General features: G+C 30.4%; 1 protein-coding gene across 2 annotated transcripts in view; it reads right to left on the reverse strand.

Annotated features, from left to right (window-relative positions):
• Positions 1-430: 430 nt before the first annotated feature.
• Positions 431-14,534, reverse strand: part of LOC118186795 (succinyl-CoA:glutarate CoA-transferase) — a 48,015-nt gene continuing 33,911 nt past the window's right edge. For both annotated transcript variants that reach the window (XM_035356941.2, XM_035356942.2), the window contains exons 10-12: positions 14,277-14,379; positions 2,180-2,243; positions 431-1,169 (exon numbers count right to left, since the gene is read on the reverse strand). In XM_035356941.2, coding sequence (XP_035212832.1) covers positions 1,021-1,169; positions 2,180-2,243; positions 14,277-14,379 — 316 coding nt within the window. In that variant the 3' untranslated portion in view covers positions 431-1,020. The remainder of the gene's footprint in view (positions 1,170-2,179; positions 2,244-14,276; positions 14,380-14,534) is intronic.

Genomic DNA, 14,534 nt, shown 5'->3' on the forward strand with positions numbered 1-14,534 from the left:
AGCTAATATGGCTCCATAAATGCTTACTCTGGAAGAAAATCAGGAACAGACTTGATATTTTCCGAGCAACTAATGATGCTCATGTTGAAGTGTATTAATATAAAATTCTTTGAAATGCTAAATAAAATTCAGTCAATCTTTTGTCCCTATATCTTATTCTGTATTATTTAAAACATATCCTTATGCAATCAATAAAGTATGGTCACTATTATTATTCATTTGCTAATTTAACATATCTCGTTTGTTAAAAGTTTGATAACTTTTAGCAGCTTGTCACAATAGTATATCAGTAGGCACGTAACAATAATTTTTATGACTACACCATCTAATTGACCCCATATTTTTAAGGCCTTGCAATCTAATACTTAACAAAATTCTAGTATAATAATACTGTAGAATATAAACATTTATCAAACAAATCTTTATTGAAGTATAGGTTAAATATTAACAACACGTTACATGCATTTAAATTACTCTTTATTAGAGAAATATATGTACTTTTTAAATATTTAATATAACTTAAATAATTAATAAATATTTAATATATATACTTAATTTTTAAAATTATATAAATGTACTTTTCAAGTTCACACATCACTTATATTCTTATATATGAATAACTTGTTACAAAGTATTAGTCTTCTAGATAGTAATAGGCATTTTAGATATTTTAAATAATCAGAATTTTAACTTCATAATTGCACAATATTAAAATAATATTAATTTTTTACATTATATACATATTTAATCACAGTTAAACTTTACTATTACATTAATCAAAGTTTAACAGTTACATTTAAGGAAAATTAGTTTTTAAGACTATCATCAGATAGTAATGGTTGATTTAAAGAAGAAATAATTTAATATTTTGAGTGATTAAAAAAGTTTTAAAATAAGAATTTTTTTTTACAAAATTCTCAACTACAGTATTATTAGTATTTTAAAAAATAAAGGAAGTAACCTTTCAGTTTACTTCTAATTTCATTAATTATGTAATGTAAAATCAAATTCTATTCTTGATTATAAAATTGCTTTTGATAACCGCAAATTATGTATTTCTTCTTTTGAATAAGAAAGTATTTCGGATAGTATCACATCTGTATGCTCAGCTAAAACTGGAGGTGCAGACTTCACTTTATTGCTGCAGCTGCTGTATTTAACTGCTGGACCTGTAAGGAAAATTTTGATTCCATGCCTTAAAAACTTAAAACATTTAATTTTGGAAAAATAACTGCATAAAATAAATACAGTATGATTTTTATTTTATTAAATTTAATAAAATACAAAATAAATCAAAATTTTCAAAATGTTTAATAAATTTTATTAAATTAACAAAAATTATATTAAATTACAATTGAGCTTTTGCTTAAAGTCCTATTTCAGTCAAATACTGGTACCTGAAGTTAATGTAATTTTTTCCAGATTAAAAGAAACTACTATTCATGCTAAACACTTTTCATTGCAACAGACTGAAAATTTAAAATAAAAATATTTCATATTATTCAATATTTCTTTCAATACTTTATAAGAATGTTTTGTTTTGTTTAAAGTATAATCACTTTATAACAAACAAAACATCCTTGCAGAGAGAGTAATGAAAAATATTCACACGTGTATGACACTTTTAGAGCTGGATGCAAATTCAGAAACTCTTTAGAGAAATTATATTCAAAATTAAATTTCACATAAACATGCAATATATTGTTTTGTGAAACATACAAAGTATGCAGACACATGAAAATTAGAAGTTTAAGTGAAATTCTGCTAAAAATAGAACACAACAGAAATTGCTCAAAAATAAATACCTTAATTTTTTTTAATCATGTTTACAGCAAGAATATGTCATTAAGCATTACATGAAATATGCGGAAAACATGAATTACAAAGTTCAACAAAAAATTATGAAGAATAATTATGCATTCAGTACATTCTTTTTATTTTCATAAAAATAACTTATATTTATTATCTGTTATGCATAACTAAGCAGAATTTAAAAAAAATAACTTGTTTCTTTGCAAATCTATTTATTTTTTCACTTCACTTCCCTGAACTGATTATTTAAGTACACTTTAAAAAGTAACAAAAAAATTTAGGAGAAGGAAGTGAATACAGCAACAAAAAATAACACAATCATTCAAATATCAATTATGAAATGCTCAATGCAAAATCTAAGTCTTACCTGTTAATTTAATTTTGCCTGCACGAGAATGCATCATATCAATCACCATCTCATTATGTAATACCTAAAATGGCATAAAAATGTTTCAATATATATCAAAATAGCAATTTTATCCAAAATGTAGCATTTAAACAGAGACAACAAATTATTAAACTTTCAAGCACGTCTCAAACTCTAGTTTAAATAATTGTTTAACTAAACAGCAGATCTTGTATTTAATTAGGCAGAGAGGAATATATATATATATCGCATGGATGCACTGAGCTGATTAATATTTAGCAATGTTTTAACCCAAAACATTATGTACAGTGAAGTTTTTGATTAATTTCATGAGTTGATTTATTTTAACTTTACTGCTCATTGTTATGCAATAACAATAAACTATATAAAAGATATAATAAATAAAATAATTTATCCATCTTCATTTAACCTTTATTTAATATTATTTATTTATTTAATTTCGTTTAAAAGGTCTCGAAAGTTTTCAAAGACTCAAAATGCATATACAACTTTAAAGTAGGATTTATTCTCCAATTTTTAATACCCCTATTTTCATTACCATGCAATTCAAGCCATAGTGCGTTTCATGTGCTCGCTTGCTCAATTAAACTTTTTTTAGTTCACCAATTCCTATTTTTGGAAATCAGTAATATTTAGGTAACAAATTATTATAAAAGTTTTTATATTTAGAAAAATTTTATACTCATTCTGAAAAATAAAAGTCTGAATCCTATATGACAAATATGGCTGAGATATTTAATTTTAAAATTTAGGATGTACTTTATTCTGTTACATAATAAGACATATTCCTGAAGAATACATGTAAAACATTGTGTGTATGAAAAAAGCATTTGTTCCGGATTTAAAAAATAGCAAAAATAATTTTTAAATAAATTTGAAAACATTTCTTTTAAGCTAATTATTTCATTTCAATGAAATATGCAAAATTTGCATTTACCCCTCTGACCAGCAACGCCATATATATATATACACCAAAGACTGAATTAAAGTAAATATATTAATAAATCGTAATAAATTTCCTAATTATATGCACAAAAGCTGCAAAGTAATAAATTAATAATTCATTTACTAATGGATTATAGAGTATTTTTCTGCTTTTCTACGTCTCGGTGTTCCTACATCAGTACTTCTAAATTCTGCTTTATTACACACATGTATGTATAAATATATATATATATGTATATATATACACTACTTCTAAATTTTGCTTTATTACACACATGTATGTATGTATATATATATATAATGTTGTATGATCAAATTTTGCTTTATTACACACATGTATGTATATATATATATATAGATAGATAGATAGATATGTATTTAAGATCATACAACATTATATATATATATACATACATGTGCATAATAAAGCAAAATTTAGAAGTACTGATGTAGGAACACCAAGACATAGAGAAGCAGAAAAATACTGATGATGAAGCACGTAAATGGCATATTGAAGACAAAGCATTCCGATTGCGTAGTATGCTAACATGTAGGGTTCGGAATATCTAAGAAACTTGGCAGTTAAGACAGTTTTAATTCCATTTTTATTTCCAACTGACTTTTCTGGCCACAATCACTTGCCGCTCTAGTCGTGCCTACTTACAGAACATTTACATTTTTGATATTATTGCGATAGAAAGTGAAATTGCATCCTAGTAGGGTACAGAGCAAAGCTGAAGTGCATAGTTATGCAATTGGAAGCACATGAAGAGAAAGGTTTTGGTCTGAGTTAAAAGTTTCAGTTCCCAATTATTACATCATCGACCCTGCAAAATGGATTGATCTACAAATGACACAATCCAGAGAAGTTATTATGATTTTTAAAACAAAGAGGAAGAATTAAAGAGTTGACCATTAGTTTAAATTCTAATTTTGATTCACATATTTTTAATCTTACATATATATACAGCATAGAAAATTTTTCGTGAAGTCTATAAGAACGTATATATGTGCATCTTAAAATGTGAAGAAATTAAGGCAATATATTAAAAGAACATAAGTCAATATATAAAGTAACAGGAACATTTTGACATTAAAATCAAGAAATAATTCTTTCTTAAGGTAGTTTTGAGAAATTTGTGATTTCTTACCGAAAACGCGGGCTGGTCAGAGGGTTAAAATGTTTCAGCAGCTTTACAAATTTATTCAGTTACTAATTGCTGTATTCTACGCAAGTTCCTGGATTTGGAATGTTTAATGACAACATTTGAAGAATGAAAACACAACTTATTAGCCAGTATCAATCACAGCAGCTCCAAAAACATGTTTACAATTGTTGAAAAACTACAACAAACATTCTGATACAATCAGAAGCACAGCCTTTAACCAATCGGGCTATAACAGTGAAGACAGCTTCATGGCAAAGCACCAGAGTACAGCTTCTGGCTCGGTTCGGTCATTCTGAGAACTCAATGTACTCTCTAGACTCTCCACACTACAACTCATGATGCACTCGAAGATACACTAGAGTACAGCTCCCGACTCGGTTTGGTTGTTCTTGAAGCTCAACACACTTTAATAAAATTTGACGATGCACTAACTCGCAATACACTTAAAGACTCTCTTGACACTAGACTGAAGGTCAACTTGTTAGACAAGACACTGACTGACTTACTAGACTAGACTCTCACCCACTGCTACTCTGTATACCAGTAGGGTTTATATAGTTTTGGGGCTCCCTTCGAGAACATTCTGATCCCAACCAGTGAGAATTCATTCTAGAAGGTTCTCCCTCCGTTTATGGCAGGTGGCCAAATCTGGCAACCCTGCCTTCCCTTGCCATTTTTTGGCAACTCTAAGATCTTACAATCCTCAGTTACCTTAAAACCACAAGCAGTTTTCTACAATTTGAAAGAATCTAGGTACAGTCCGACTCAACTAACTCAACTAAATTCACTTAGCGGAAAATGAAATGCACCCATAAAAAACATCATGATAACACAAAAAGAAAGAGGAGAGAAAATAAAGAAAACTAACACAAAATAAGGGATGTTATAATAAAAGAAAGAGAAAGAAAAACATATAACTGCAAATACACACATATAACATCCACACACAAAAAAAAAGTTCCCTAATTTTGAATTCTTGAAATTGCTTATTTTTTTTCATAATATCTTGTGCAATTTTTACATTTCTCTTAGAGAAATAATCACATTCTCTGGTAATTTTAAAATATTCTCTAAGACCAGCTGCTAATTCACATGATTCCAGAATATGCATGTTATCATCTATTATGTTACAAATTTTACAATATGGATTGTCCTGAGCATTAAATTTTGATAAATACTATATGAAGTAGCCATGGCCCATAACAAGTTGATTAAATCTGATAGCATTCATGATTTTCATTTTCACTTTTGAAAAGCATAAGAGGTCTTTATTTTTAGCAGAAACCATCCAACATGTGTTCCAAGATTTCAATATATTTTTAAACATAATAGAAATGGCCTTTCTTCTCACACCCAAAACATTGATCTTATAATCATCCACAGCAAATCTGGCCTCCTTGGTATCTGCCTTCTCATTGCTCTGGAAACCTCTGTATGCTTTGACCCATGAAAAAAACAATATCACTGTGTTCTTTTAATTTTAGATATAATCCTTTTAATGTCAGTGATGGCTTGATTATAATTATACAGGCAGAAGAGAGCCTGAAGTAAAGAAAGATAATCAGAGTTCTGCCTCTCAATCTCAGGGCATAAAAAAATGACTTGTACTTCAGCCCAAAATACTGAATTACATATTTGCAATTTAATCCTTATATTGTTTACCTCCTCCATTGTCATTATTGTTATTTATTAATATTTATTTTGGTTATTATTATTATTTGTTATTACTATTTATTTGTCATGATTATGATTATTATTTTTATTTGTTATAATTATTATTTTGTTTGTATATATGTTTATTTTAATTTTACTCTGCTTTAATTAATTGTTCATTTATGTAAAAAGTTTTTTTTTTTTTTTCTTTCTTTCTAAATTACACTAGCACTGTAATCTCACTGGCCAGTTCCTGTTTTAGCCAGCATGACCTCCTCCTTTTTTGTTTTAAGTTTACAAAGCTTTCTCTTTCCCTTTTGCCTTTCCTCTCAGCCCCTTTTAGCCCCTGTTCCCCTTCGTTTTTAGCCATGATGGCTCTTCCCTTCTTAGACCAGTTTTAGCTTTTTGCTTCTTCCCTTCTTCCCTTTTTAGCCGAAAGGCACCCTCTACTCTTTTAGCCGCTTGGTGTTTTTGTTTTGTTTTGTCCCCCCCCTTTTGCTCAGCTGACATGCTCTGCCTTATTTTAGCCTATTGGCTTTTGTCCACTTTCGTAGTTAGCACCTGTCTCCTCCTGCCTAATCTGGAATGAGATAATGGAGTGTTTGTAAGTGTGGATTCAAACCCACTTACTGGCAGCAATCCTTACAAAACACCGCAGTTGCTTTCAGTAGCAGGAGTGGTTATAAGAGTTTGTTGTTGTTGTTACCTCCATTCCATAAAACTAGACAACAAATAAGACACTTATGCTTTTTCCTAACTTGACGCCATTAGTACATTCTGTATGGTGTTCATTTCCAGAAGAGGACACTTTTATCTGCATCCATACTTGATCAGGAGTATATCCTTCATCTGCAATAATTTTAGCAAGTTCTTGTGGGAATACTTGAGCTGACGATTTCTCCGCAGATAAAATTTTAATTTTCATATTGTTGTGTTTTTCTTTTCTTCCGACACCAGTTGTTACGTTATTTTCTTCCTACACGTTCGTACAGGGTTCGTAGATTTGGAGTGAATAACGACGCCACTTAATGAAGTATCGAAACACACTTTATTTGCCAGTATTATCAGGGCAGCCCCAAAACACGTTTTACAGTCGTCGATGGACTATATAAACACGCTGATACAATTAGCGACACAGCCTTCAGGTTATCAGGCAATCACGGTGGAGACAGGTTCACTGCAAAGCACCAGAGTACAGCTCCTGACTCTGTTCGGTCGTTCTTGGAACTACACGTACTCTCGAGACTCTCCACGCTACAACTCGCGATGCACTTGACGACACAGCACAGCTCGCGACTCTTCAGTTCAGCCGTTCCTGGAGCTCAAAATGCTCTCTCGATGATGCACTAACAGCGATATACTAAAAGACTCTTCGATACACTTGACGACCCACTCGGCACTTGCTGGCCGGCTGTCAACTCGACCGTCTCCGCACGGATGAGACACACACACTCGCCCTCTTGACAAGGCACTCACTCTTGATACTAACTGACTGCAAATCAGCAGGGTTTATATAGCTTTCGGCTTGTGTTCGAGAACATTCTGGGCTAAACCGGTAAGAATTCATTCCAGAAGGTTCTCCATCAGTCCATCACATATCGCCAATTTTGTCACCAAATGGACGATTTCTCGCCAAATGTGGCAACCCTGCCTTCCCTTGCCATCTTATGGCAACCCTAAAACTGCTTTGTGGGGAAGTCATCTCCCCGCACCTTGACATTTCATTACAATATTATGAAGAGCATGTCTTTTCAGAAACCCTTTCATCCAGCCTGTTGTTGCAGAAATATTTTCTGTTTAATGTATTATTAGTGCTGATTGCTTGATGGCATTTCCATCTACTGGTAATCTTTTTTGGTACTCTCTACTCATCCTGATTTATCATCTATCTATGGCCCATAACAAAGCTTCTTTCAATTTTTTTCCTTTAACAATATCTCTTGTATATGATGACGAATTAGCATTTACTTTTGTTTCAGAATGTACTGACTTCCTAATTGCAGCTTCATTTTTCTTAATAGTTCTTACTGAAACTTTATGAACACCAAAATGCTTTCCTACTAGGTCCAGTTGCAAAAGGATCTAAAATTTTAAGTTCCAAAGAAATTGCTTTTCTTTTAATTTTGATAATAGAAGAATGTGTGATGTTATACATTCGTTCAAGAAAGGAAAGAAACATCCTTTAAAAAAAAGTTGGAATATCTTGAAATTATGTACACAAATTCCTTCATACCAAGTATGCAAATGAATATATTTTCAAGGCCAATGAGTTTTAACTTCGATTATAGCATGCATTTCTGGAGCGAAACTAGCATCGTATAAAGCAAGTAACAACTGTGGATGGTTTAATTTTCTTGTTGTCAGCATTCTAGTTCCTTGGAGACACAACCAATAACGCTATTATGACACTATCAAAGACTTTATAGTCCAATGGATAACATTGAACATGGTCGCATAGTAGGGATGTGTGAAGAAGGCTTGTCATACCGAGGAATAGGCTGCCACCTGTGCTGTAAGGACATGGCTATGCGCTGTGAGGTACTTAATGAAATAAAGGCTGAGGAAGATGAAGGTGCAGAAATGCGAGACAAGATTGGATGATAGTGCAACAGACTCAAACTGCCTCAATGGCATCACTATCTGCTATCCAACATGCTATAGCCTCTTCCATACCACTCGTGGCTCCTTCCACCATCTCACGATGCTTAGCTGAGACAGGTTGTATTTACAGCTGCAGATATCTGCCTTTAGCCTAATACAGCATCAACAGAGTTGTCTAGATTGGTGTCGCAGCTGATCATCATGGCTCCCAGCCAAATGGCATCACATAGTCATCAGTGATGGATCTTGCTTCAGTCTTGGAGCAGATGATCATTAGGCCCATGTGTGGAAGGGCCAGCCTTCCCATCAGTCATTATTTTAAACGGATACCCAGCCATTACCCTTGGTGTGATGGTGTGGGATGCTTTCTCTTACAACAACAAGTCGACCTTAGTCATTCTGCAAACAACTTTAATATGTCGATGACATTATGCGCCCATTTGCATTACTCTTTGCGACATGCCATCCTGCAGCCATTTTGCAACAAGATAATGCTAGACACCATATGGCTTACATATCTCTGGTCTGTCTCCAAGATGCTGATACTCTTCTTTTGCCAGTAAGGTCACCAGATCTTTCGCAGTCAAACATGTACAGGATATGGCAGGCTGCCAGATTCGGGCACCTCAAAATGTCACAGATCTGGAGTTACAGTTGAAAATTACCTAACAGAATGTATAACAGGATGCAATCAGAAATTTTTATCATTTCTTACCTCAACATTTCAGAGCATGCATCACTGCCGGGGAGTTATTCCACCAATTACTGATTTAAACATTTCATGTGCAACTGTTAATCACCAATGGGTCATATGTATGGCTTTGAATTTTTAATCATTTCATTACCTGCATATAAGCCTTACACATGTTTAATTTCAATAAAAATAATCACTTTCTTCATGGTGCTTCTTTAAAAAAAAAAATTATTTTGGGCAAGAGACTGTACAGGGGCTACTGAAAAATATCTGTTGTTATTAATAAAAAAAATTTATGAAAAATTTGCATTTTTATCATTTATTGACTCTGGCAAAATAACTCAATTTATATGTTCACAAATTTTACTTTGAAATAGAGCTAGATACTAAATGTCTTCCAAAGAAATGAAACTTCAATGTCTGTTGTAAATACATACAATCTTGAAATTTAAAAAATGATACATTTAGTCATGTGACTTACTACTTGCCATTGGGAAGCACTTCATTTTTCTACATTAGCTGATATGCAATATATTTGTGCATGCGTGCACTACTATACCCCAAGTTGCTTTTCTTCGAATTTAGGCAATTAAAATTCTTAGAAATTAGCTGGCCCATGTCTAATAAATCTAAATAACACATGTAAAAAAAAATGAAGAATGAAAATACTTATTTTGATTTCATGTAAAAACAGAATTAAGTGTGTGAGTATTTAACAACATTTTCAACTCACCTTGAGAAGTCAGTTAATAAACAAATTAGAATAATTCGAGATTAAAGATCCCCCCCCCAAAAAAAATGCCATTTAGTGATATTATTTTGTGATTTACTAATGTGTCACATTCTTTAATTTATTATTTTGTAATAACTGATACATTGAAAGAAATTTTCACACAAGTTATTTAGAAGAAGTTAGAAGTTTTCAGATGTTAAAAATGTGTTACTTTAAAATCATAGCATGATAATCACACAAAAAATTCATTAAATTAAATATTTTTAATTTAAATATTTAAATTTATGCAAATAATGCTATGCACTGGTTGTATGCCAATAGTGAAGCCTGGCAGTATTTTCTAGAATACTATGTCTTTGTTTTAATAATTTATACTGATCAATACTTTTCACAAAAAAAATCTGCATAGAAATACTCATCATTTAATACATTAACATAACAAAATATTTTCTAAATTGACATTGTATTTTTAATTCAATCAAAATTACACTGCAATTAAATGCACTCCATCATTTGTGTTATGTACTTTAAATATAATCTCCAGTTTAATATATTTATCAATTTTTGTCGAACAAGAGCCACACTTTATTATTATTATTATTATTATTATTATTATGAGCATACAATTTTTCCAAATATAAGTACAGGAACTGGGATGAATGTATAAAAAGTAGGACTTTGTAGTTTTATAAACTGAACATTCTAAATGTTAAAATGCAAAAGCATGAATATTTGCATCATTTAAAATATTATATAGCTGGAAAATATCTAATACAAAATGGCTTCATCTAATGGTTTCCATCACTTATCAACAAGTGTTGTACAAATTTTGCACAACATTTTGTAAGACATTTTGCACACATCCATTTTTCTTTTATTTTGTCTCACATAATAAACTTTAAACTTCTGCATTTCTAAATACATGATAGGTAGGCTTTAGTTCAATGAATGCAAATTATAAATTGATCAAAAGTAATTTCATAAAATTTTCATAATTTTTAGTCAAAATCTGTAGTAACTAAATAAATTAAACAAATATATTACAGTGTTTAATAAAATGATTTTAAAATACAAATACCTATTTTTAGTCCATTCATTAAGAAAAGTAAACAAAACACATGACTTATTTTCACCAAGTAATCCTACTTTTATCATTTTTACCCTAAATTGGTAACTTTGCATAAAATTATTATTTTGCCTACAGTTGCTTTTACAAAATAAAATATTTATGACACATGAATAAATGCTAAAACTTTATTAAATCAATAAAACACATAGGATTTATAATGTTATTTATTTTAAACATTACCATTCATAAAATTGCATGCATGATAATTTAAAACAGTAAATATTAAATAATGATATTTTTGTTTAAAATTTTATAATTCAATATATTAAACATCTGTAAAATGATATATAATTTTAATATTACATATTTGTAAAATGATATAATTTTAAATAAATTCAAATTTCAAACAAAATGATAATCAAATGTCTACTTGATGTTTTCTGCACCATCATGCCATTGACACTGCAAAATCCCATGAGCTTTTACTTACCTTCAATCTATATTCTCAGTGAACGGACAGTAAGTATATGTTTGCATGAATAAATGCATTCATTATTTCAAAGAATAGAAGGAAATTTCACAATAAATATTTCGACTTTTCTACATTGATCTACTTATTGTTTAGCAATGGCAAATTCTAATGGAAGACTTTCTAAGAAAAGTTGGTTTGCATAAATACATGTTATACATAAACAAATACCATGTATGGGAACCACAGATTCATCAATCAATGGGAAATAGTTACCTAGCTCACTAAGCATTCCTTGCAGCTATGAGAATTCATGAAATTCTCCTGATTCTTTAAGGGCACCTTTCCAGCTATTATGAACTGAACTATAATTACATTACCACTATTCAACAGTCCACCTAGTCTCTGGTAGGCTCATTGTTTTAAGGACCAAATACAACATCTAATTATAAGTTGATATGATTCCTTAATTTCTATCCTTACCCTTTTGTAGATAGAAGAAACAGTAAATGCAGTGCAGAATAGTTTTTTTTTTTTTTTTTTTTTTTTTTTTTTTTTTTTTAAATTTTAAAAACTAACTTGTGTTTATGCAGCAGAGGACAAATTCTGCTCTGGACAGTACAGTGGTTAGCAAATGCATTTTGCTAATCTGCTAACCAAGGCTTTAATTTTGACTATAGCATAAGACTTTCTAGTATGTTCCTCTTTTCCCACTTCTCACATATGCACTATTACAACGTTCCCAGTGGAGATGGCTGACTGATCAAAGCATTCAGCTATTCCTGCTTTGAGTTTGCTTTTGAGCAACTGACCAGACAAATGCTTTTGAGCTCTTACATACTATCAATATTATATGGGCCTAAATTCTAGTACCTGTATCAGATCATTTATTTTTTGCATACAGCATTTCATTTTCCTTTACCTAGTCCTGATGTTAACACATTACATTTTGAAAGTTGTCTAAGTAAAAGGTATTATCAGTTTAATTTATAACAGTCACTTAATGAGTTTTCACCTATGTTTTCATGGCAAAATACTGTATTTGAATTTCTTATAACAATATGATAATTTCCATTCTATACTTCTTTACATTAATGAATCAAACTGGGCTTAGGATTTGATATTTAGCATTATAAAAACTCCACACAAATTAAGTTTTATTATTATTATTATTATTATCATATTTATTATAATAAAAGTTGGTTTCAAGCATAAAGATGAGTGTTTGTTATAGTGAAATAATAAAGGCAATAAAATCTATCTTAATTCAACCACCAAATACAATGATTGCAGCTAATTTTCAATCTTATTCAGCTAAAAAATTCAACATAATTTTAGTCATAATTTTTCTTATAGGAAGATTTTTTTTGTAAAATTATCTCAAAACATTCTTCAAATTCTACTTCCTATATCTTATGCATTTTAAGCAGAAAATATGCTCTCTTTTGTGTCACTGTAAAGTTCAAGAATTTTGAAGATTTCTTTAGCTGAAGATATAAATTACATATTTTAATACAGCTGTAATTAATAGTTTTTAAGTAGTACAGTCAAATACCGAAAATCCACCAACCCAAAATCCACCAACTCCTGAATCCGCGTTGCCTCTCAAATTATAAACATTCAGTTTATAGGTTTCGGAAACCACAACATTGAGTACGAAATATCGAAGAAAAAGTACTTACCAAATAATGATGACATAATTATCAAATAATAAGGAGTCGTAACGGAAATACCAAATTACTGACATCATGATAAATTTTTTTCCCTTCTAATCTACATCAAGGTAAAAAAGCAGATGATTCACTCAATTCTTCTTTCAAGTTCACGATTCAAGCTATATTTTCTGAGCTTTGTTACTTCACGAGATTATTTAGTGCTGCCATTATTTTTATCCAGATATTTCGTGGATAAATTAAGAATATTTTAAATTTCAGCCCTTTTTAATACAATGACAGATAAGAAACGCACTCATGATTTTGCTGCTTGCAACGTTGAATAACGTAAATACGTTGCATTGACGGTAATGCAAAAAGTGCAAATTCTGCAAAAGATGGAGGCAGGTGTTACTCCTCGGTTTATAGCAGAAACGTATGGAATTGTGACATGATTGTGTATGATACACGGAAAAATAAAGAAAAGCTCTTGAAATTTTACAGCAACAGTGATTTTTACACCGGAACCGGAACCAGATATCCGAAAACGGAAATCTTTGCACGAGGCGAAATCGACAAACCTCGATGCTGTGTACATATAATACAATGAATCTTAAATTCACTCAGTTCGAAAACAAGTTTTTCTAATACTTGTGCAATAGCTGCAAGTAAGATAATAATAATTTATTTACTAAAGAAATATTGATTATATTATCTCCTAATATAAATTTAGTAGAAGTATCAAAAAAAAGTGAACCCATATTTCGGAATTAAATTTCCTACATGGTTTCACTCTTTATCGATACTTCTACTAAATTTATATTAGGAGATAATACAATGAATAATATAATCAATTTACATATGTAATAATAATTTAATGCAATAATGTGTATAATAATTTAATTAAATGTATCTAATATGCCTTATTTATTTTGCACTTTTAGTCTGAATATTATGATTTATCTTTTCTGTCCTGAAATTAGCAAAATCCTAAAATCCACACAAACTCTGGTTCCCAGGCTTTGCAGATTTCAGGACTTCTACTGTATAATTAAAACTATACATTTGTATTATCATAGGATTATATATACTTGTGGATCATTGAAAACACCTTCCATATTGTTTACTGGTCCATATGGGATTCCACTTCCTTCAAAACTCTTCAGCCAATATTGTGTAGAATTGCTTAAAAAACTAGATAAATATGTAGAAAAAATAATAAATATTAATACTAAACATTAATTAATACACTTATATTTAATATTTTAACTGATTTATAAATAAAACAGAATTCTTATTGAACATATTTGTAAATAAAACAGCACATTTATCATCTTACAGAAAACATC

The sequence above is a fragment of the Stegodyphus dumicola genome, chromosome 10 (genome assembly GCF_044657685.1).
Source record: "Stegodyphus dumicola isolate Sdum_Otavi_A_Nest chromosome 10, ASM4465768v1".
In the NCBI taxonomy this organism is placed as follows: Eukaryota; Metazoa; Arthropoda; class Arachnida; order Araneae; family Eresidae; genus Stegodyphus; species Stegodyphus dumicola.